Below are 7,156 nucleotides of genomic sequence, written 5' to 3' on the forward strand. Positions count from 1 at the left end.
CCAACCCAAACTATTCTATGATTCTATGATTACAGCCAGCTAAAAGAACACATTCTATAAACAAGTGTGATGCAAAATAATACTGTTCTTGTATAGATTCCAATACATAAACATGAACAAGCCTTGTACAATATTATACAACAATTATGAGTGCTAATAAATATTAGCTAGACAGCTACGTCTGACAGATCCTTTCAGCAGCTTAATGGCAGTCTGCATCCCCACCCCAAGACAGAAAATACTTTAAGACCATTTACCATTGCGATGTGAGTCTAGATGTTGCTTTGCAGAGCATGTCTCCCCTTTGATGTCCCCTGGTACTTCCATACCCAGTTTGTGATAGAATTCCCTCTGCTTTTTCATTTCCGCTGTTTAAAATTGTAAATATTAGTTATGTAATAATGTCCTAGAGCAATATTTATCAAGGTATTCCAAAACCCTCCTCTGTTCTGTAAAATAAGCTTGTCAGGCAGGAAGTGGTATTAGCTACTTCTCTACTCTTTCTGCCGTAATCAAGTTACCCTAGATCTTATTCTTGAGAGACAGAATACTGCCAAGTCATTTACAGAGCTATTATTACACCATTCTGTTATTACATATAAAATAATTTTTAAATACTATACCATACTTTGTGTTTTTCCCCTTCAATATTTCTGTCATAATATTGGTTTTGAATTTTTATCCATATTTCTGGTTTTCAATATCCTAGAAACAATTTTAAAATAATCTCTTTACCTAAACTTGCTTATAAATGTCTCATAATGTCCTCATTTGACAGTTTAACTGGATTAAAATATTCTACTTAAATAAAAAGTAGCAACACACCACTGAAAAATAATACTGAACAATTACTATAAAGCATTCCTTTAGTTCAACAAATTCATTATCAAAGTAGATTATAAGAACACAAATGCAAAGATATCTGCTAACAAAGAACTTAGGAGAAGAAAAATTCACTGAAACTAAGTGTCATACTACATTAGTATTCTACTGAGAACTCTGAAAGCTGTCAAAAAAGGCATGAATATGTACAGAGTTTATTAAAGATGAATGTATGCAAATTATAGAATGTCAACATGAAAAAGTTGTAGTGTTATTTAGGCTACATAATGTTACTTTTCCCTGAAGTAACACCAGCATTTTAATTTCTGAAGTTTTCAGTAACACTGCTAGTACAAGTCTAAAATTACAAAAACACTAAAGTATAGAGGAAAAGTAGTGCTAGAACCAGAACAAATGAAGATAGTATTTTTCATCCCCCCATGAACACTTTCCTCACTTCCTCCTTTTGTTAATGTAAAGGAACTATGTGTAAATCTAACATTCAAATAGGTCATACCAGAAAACTTACCTTCCTGGAGGCCTGGCACAAGTTTGTAAACAATATCTTGCATCGTTCTATCATGACTAGCAGGGAAAAAAAAGAAAAAATGAAGGTTTAAATTATCCATGTTGATTCAAAACATTTCTCTTAAAGAGATTCATTATCAAATCAACTCTACAAACCTCTAAAGTCTTGCAAGAAATAAAAATCTTTATCTTGGGTAACTGAAATATCAAGCATGAGATAACAGTAACAAGGAACGCAGATAAAGTTCAGGATAAGACAAGAACTGACAAAAGTTTAACAGAAATGCTAGGAAGGATGTTAGGAAGGATGGTCTTTATGATGCAAAGCATGCCATATATGTATCAGTAACTTAACTCTTAAAATTCCTTGACAATTTTGAAAAAAGCATTTTTAAATTTTCTGTTTCTAGACACTATATTGTCTTGTATCCCTTTTAATTAATCTCTCGTGTTGCTAGGTTCTTTAGTTATCCATACTGGGCTTTTTAAAAAACATGAGGAAAAAAGTCTATAGGGGAAAAAAAGAAGAGAACAAAGAAAAGAAGAAAGGAAAGAAAATTTGTGTTTGCTCTTATAATCCAGCATTTCACCCAAGAGCAATATCATGTAGCTCAGAATCTCATCTAGCTAATAAGGGTGGAACAAAAAAAGACAGACTGATCCAGCACATAAGGAAGGAAATGGTGGAGAAGCAGGACTGGTTAAGATTCTAAACACTGATGTTTTCAACCAAAGTTTAACTACAAGCTGCCATTTCCTGGATTACTCTAAAACAAGTAATTGCCCGAAAGGACCAGAACATTACCCTGACTTCCAAACTATAAATAAAATCGAATACAAGCTAAAATGTCACCCTCAGCTGCTACCAGGGCATTAACCCCAGAAGAGTTTATAATACCAAACTCATAGCTTTATCTCTCAGGTTAGGGTTTTTAAGTGTCATTTACAGATTGCAGGAACAGCTCCAAAAACATTTCAATCTATATGAATGATTTTAGACACCAGCATGAGAGCAGAGGTGAGAATTCAACAGCATTCTTAATGATGAAAGATGAGATGTGTTTGTTTTACCTATTCCCCAGATGGATGGGAATGAATTAGATCACAGATTCTTGTAACTAAGGCATAATACAAAGTTCCTCCCTATTGAAGAAACCACAGACTTCCAAAAGCAAGTTGGACAAAGGCTATCTATTTTGATCTTTGAAGGGCAGTATTTTGCAACTAGCTCAGGAAAATACTTCTCTACAAGGGCATCTTCATTTTTCGAGGCAGTAAAGCAAAGAACCTAGACTGAAGAAGGAGCAATTTTTAAAAAGACATAATACTGTGCATTCAGTGTCTACAAACAACTGTCAAATCCACTTCTAATTACTCAAATTGAATCTATGCTTCCAGGCCACTCTTAGCATTGAAAACAGGCTTCTGAACCAATACACAGATGTATTCATGTAGTTTTACAGAGGACAACCATGTTGTCGTAAGTACCATTTGTTTCTTCTTGCCTACTGGCATGGATTTGTCATTACTCTTTTGTCATATTTCTCTAGTACAGTCTCCACATGGTTCTTGGAAGGTATAAGAAAAACCTATCTTATTTCTGACTCCTGAAGGGGACTCAGTTTTGAGCAATTAAGAAAGTTTTTATAGGGCATGCACAATTCTCAGTGAAAGTATCAAATTCATTTTCTATAGCCACTTTGTCAAAAGCACTAGAACTGAGACATGCGCATTTGAAGCAGTGCCACAAACAAAAAGAAACTTTGCATGGAGGTAGACAAAAGTCTACACAACATGCAACAGCTATTATGAACATACTGTCTCAATACATTCCTATCAATGAAAGTTGCTATGGTACAAATCTTTAGTGCAGATCCAGTCAAGTCAGGTAGTATAAACATTTGACTGATACCTTTGAAATTTTTAAAGTGAGAGCAAACTGCTGAAGATAAAGAAAGATAATGTACAAATAAACAGAAAATACGCTGAAAAAAAGGAAATTACGGTACAACACCCCATTAATTTTAGGTCACACAGTAAGGGAGCCCTGTATGGGAATGGAAATTAGTAAGCAGAATTCAATACCTTACCTCTTTTATATAAATCTTCTATCTTCAAATCAAGCTTCTTTATATATATTTAAAATCTTGATAATCAAATAAAAAATGTAGAAAGAAATTGTGCTGTATTTGAGAGGTTTGTACAGTCCAGAGAGTAACTAGTTGTGCTTTTCCTTTCATATCGCACACTTACCCGATATATTGTAATGGATGGCTCTGGTGTATAACGATCCGACATGTTGGACAGGTGTTGTTTTCCTCCAAATACTTCACCAAGCAGCTTCTACAGACTAACAAAAACATTCATAATTAAGAAGAAATAAAACAAGATGTAGTTTGAAGAAACTTGTGAGGTCACCAGGGGTATCTGAGTGTGTTTCTAACACCCTTGGGCTGTGCCTGTGGAGGGACCAGCCAGCAGGTGACAGGTATTGCGAGAAGGGAAAGCAAGAGTTGGGCGGTGCTGGCAGTCCCCGTGGCCAGTTCAAACCCCAGGAAGCTGCATATAATCGGCCTCTAGGGAGTGCTAGCAACCAAGAGTATGGAGTTGGCTGGGAGTGGTGTCAGCAGTTTTCATGAAAAGGGCAGCTCACTCTCAGTTGTTGGGGCTGCAGCTCTGTCAGTCACCCCAACGAACTGCTACCCAGAGCCTTGAGGTCTCCAGGGAATTAGAATTAGAAGGATGACATCTTTCAAAAGAATTACCATTCTATAAGTGGGCCATTTTTTTTCTATTAACTATAAAGAGACTGTGAACTGACAAAAGAAAATGGTGTCCGCTTGCTGTAAATGCAAGGCTGAGGCTGAAACCCAAACAGAAGCACTACAGCCTAACTATGCTGATGTCTTCACCCAAGAACTGAAATAGCTCTCCAGACCTCAGGGGGAAGGGATGCCATCCAGAGGGACTTTGGCAGGCTTGAGGAGTGGGACTGTGAGAACCTCTTGAAGTTCAACAAGGCCAAGTGCAAGGTCCTGCACATGGGTCGAGGCAATCGCCAGTATAAATACACACTGGATGATGAATGGATTGAAAGCACCTGTGAGGAGAAGGACTTAGGGATATACTGGTGGACGAAAAACTGGACATGACCTGCATGCTTGCAGCCCAGAAAACCAATCAGATACTGGGTTGCATCAAAAGAAGTGAGGTTAGCAGGTCAAGGGAGGTCATTCTCCCTCTCTGCTCTTGCGAGACCCTGCCTGGAGTCCTGTGTCCAGTTCTGGAGTCCTCAACACAAAAAGGACATCGAGCTGCTGGAGCAGGTCCAGAGGAGGGTCACAGAAATGATCAGAGGGCTGGAGCACCTCTCCTATGAGGACAGGCTGAGAGTTGGAGCTGTTCAGCCTGGAGAAGAGAACATTTTTAATGAACATTTTTCATGACTCTTCTCAATTCAAAAAAGTGATACATTTTATCTATGGTAAGAAAATTATATCTAGTTGGAGTCTTCCTAACAAAACATGATTAAGTTCGGAACACAGTCCCATTCCCAAAGTTGTTAGAACATAATTTCAAATAGGTCAGTAGCATATTTACTTGTACCGCTCATCTTTGTTATGGACACCGCATGCCATTAAGATACCTAGCCAATTTGCTGTTTATCATGGATGCACATAGAAGAAAAATGCATTATTATAATAAAGCTTTGGCAGAAGAATAATTTCTTTTTCCTCAAGTCAGCTGCTTTGAATAATTTTATTCAAATGCAATTTAATTTTTCACTTTCACAAAATACACTACAATTAGACTTCAGTCAGAAAACTGAATGAGGAATGGTCTTTAATATACAGATAAAAACTGATAAAATGGATACTACAGAGCAGCATGCTTTTGGAACTGTTTCTAAGTCTATACACAACCATATATTTGATTCAAAGAGAAACAATTCCCTCATTTAAACGAGTACTACTTTTTTTTTAACTAATAATAATACATTACTGTATTAAGTGTTTTCCTGACTTGAAGTTCTAAATGAACTCCAGCTCAAACTTCAGAAATTAAAAAAGCTCAAGTTACCTAAATTATATATTTTTTTTTATTAAATAAAGTTAAACATCTTTTCCTTAAACAGGGATTCCTTTAATCTTAGGCAGCCTTAAAACAGCCCTTATGGTATTAGGCAAGAGAACTGTAGCATTAGTGCCATCTACCTCTCCGATATGATGGTATGTATAAACACCAGTTAAAGACAAAAAAAGTCATTACATTTGCTTTGCTTATATACTGTATTTACATATTTAAGATTAAATTACTCTTATTGGTAGAGGTGATTATTGGACCAATCCTAATAATTTTGCCCACTAAGCCCAGATCTTGCATTACAGTCTGCTCCACTGGTTATACTAGCAGATCCAGTTGGAAGGGTGAGGCCATAACCTGTTTGAACCAAGTAAACAAAAGAACCAAATCCATCTTCTAAAACCACATCAGTAGATTCTCCAGTTTCGAATAAGGAGGCACCAAGCCCTTCTAAACTAAACTAAACTCATCACAGATCAGCTAAACTAAAAAGGTACAAATGAAGAAACAAAGTGGGAAAACTCACTTTCCCTCTAGCTGTTCTTTAAAAAGCTGCTTCCCTACCTTTCCACCCATAATATGAGGCTATGTCTCCCCTCAGAATGAATACCATAAGTCTAAGGATGAAACCAAAAGCAACATAACTTTCTGAAAACATAAATTTATAATAAAGGACATTCTACAAGACATCCCATAGGTTTGCTCTAAAAATGCATTCCTTAGAAATGGGATGGACTATGTGAACTGAGCACACCTGCTTGCAGTGCATGTTTCAGGGTTGCAAATAAATAAATGAATAAATACATACATTTTAGAACAATGAAAAAGTAACCCTCTAGTAAGACTAATTTTAATAGCTAATGGCAATATTACAGAATTTTGGACAAAACAAAGCAAGAGCCTTGATTAGGGTTCTAAATTATTTACTCCAAACAGAACACCACGGAACTTGAGATTTGGAGCACATGGAGAAGGGACTCAAGAATGAGCTAAAAAAAGTAATGGGAAGAAAAACAAGAAAAGCATATACATTAAAGCTAACGAAAAGCATCTAGAAATCAAGTGCAGTAGAAAAAATATCTCTGGCAAATTTGAAACATCATATAATCTCTGTAAAGCATGCCACATTTCTTCTAATATTCAGCAGAAAAACTACATTCCTAAACATATACATTACCAGTTATAATATATGTTTTCGAGTTTGTTCTCCTTATTTCTCTCACAAAACAATATATTTTTGTTGAAAAATTATAAGTGCATAGCAAAGCTTGCATTATTCTGGCTGATACACAGTAAAACTTTAAACTTCAACTAAAACTATTAAAACATCTAGCACATCAAGTTTAAAAAACAATTTTAGCTTACTCATAGCATTATATTCCTACTTACAAGTATGTAAGCATTCTGTTACAGTGGTGGCATCAATCAGGTATCCGTTGCATAAATGACAGGTTATATGGACATTAATGTCCCAAAGCTTAATCTTTCTAGTCATCATCTTTGGTATCTGTAAAAAAATAAAATCACCCACACATTACATAGCAGTTCAGATATACTGATGAGGTAAAAGTAGTTTTGGAATAAAATTAGTAACTATAATTCACCTTAAATATATGCTTATGTAGATACCTTCAGGCTCTTGTATACTTATTCATATATTTTGAGTGAGTACTAAACTTTTAAAAGATTATAAAAATTAATGGAGAAATAATTGAAATCTACA

General features: G+C 35.6%; 1 protein-coding gene across 1 annotated transcript; it reads right to left on the reverse strand.

The window, feature by feature from the left end:
• Window positions 1-257: 257 nt before the first annotated feature.
• LOC104546758 (polycomb group RING finger protein 3-like) lies at window positions 258-6,931 on the reverse strand (the record flags this gene model as incomplete). The annotated part of the gene is made up of 4 exons (XM_010192236.1): window positions 6,823-6,931; window positions 3,604-3,700; window positions 1,352-1,407; window positions 258-368 (listed from the first exon to the last, which is right to left on the reverse strand). Coding segments are annotated over exons 1-4 (373 nt in total), but the record flags the coding sequence as incomplete, so codon positions are not given.
• Window positions 6,932-7,156: the final 225 nt, after the last annotated feature.

This window comes from Mesitornis unicolor, unplaced genomic scaffold (assembly GCF_000695765.1).
Source record: "Mesitornis unicolor isolate BGI_N332 unplaced genomic scaffold, ASM69576v1 scaffold3229, whole genome shotgun sequence".
Classification (NCBI taxonomy): domain Eukaryota; kingdom Metazoa; phylum Chordata; class Aves; order Mesitornithiformes; family Mesitornithidae; genus Mesitornis; species Mesitornis unicolor.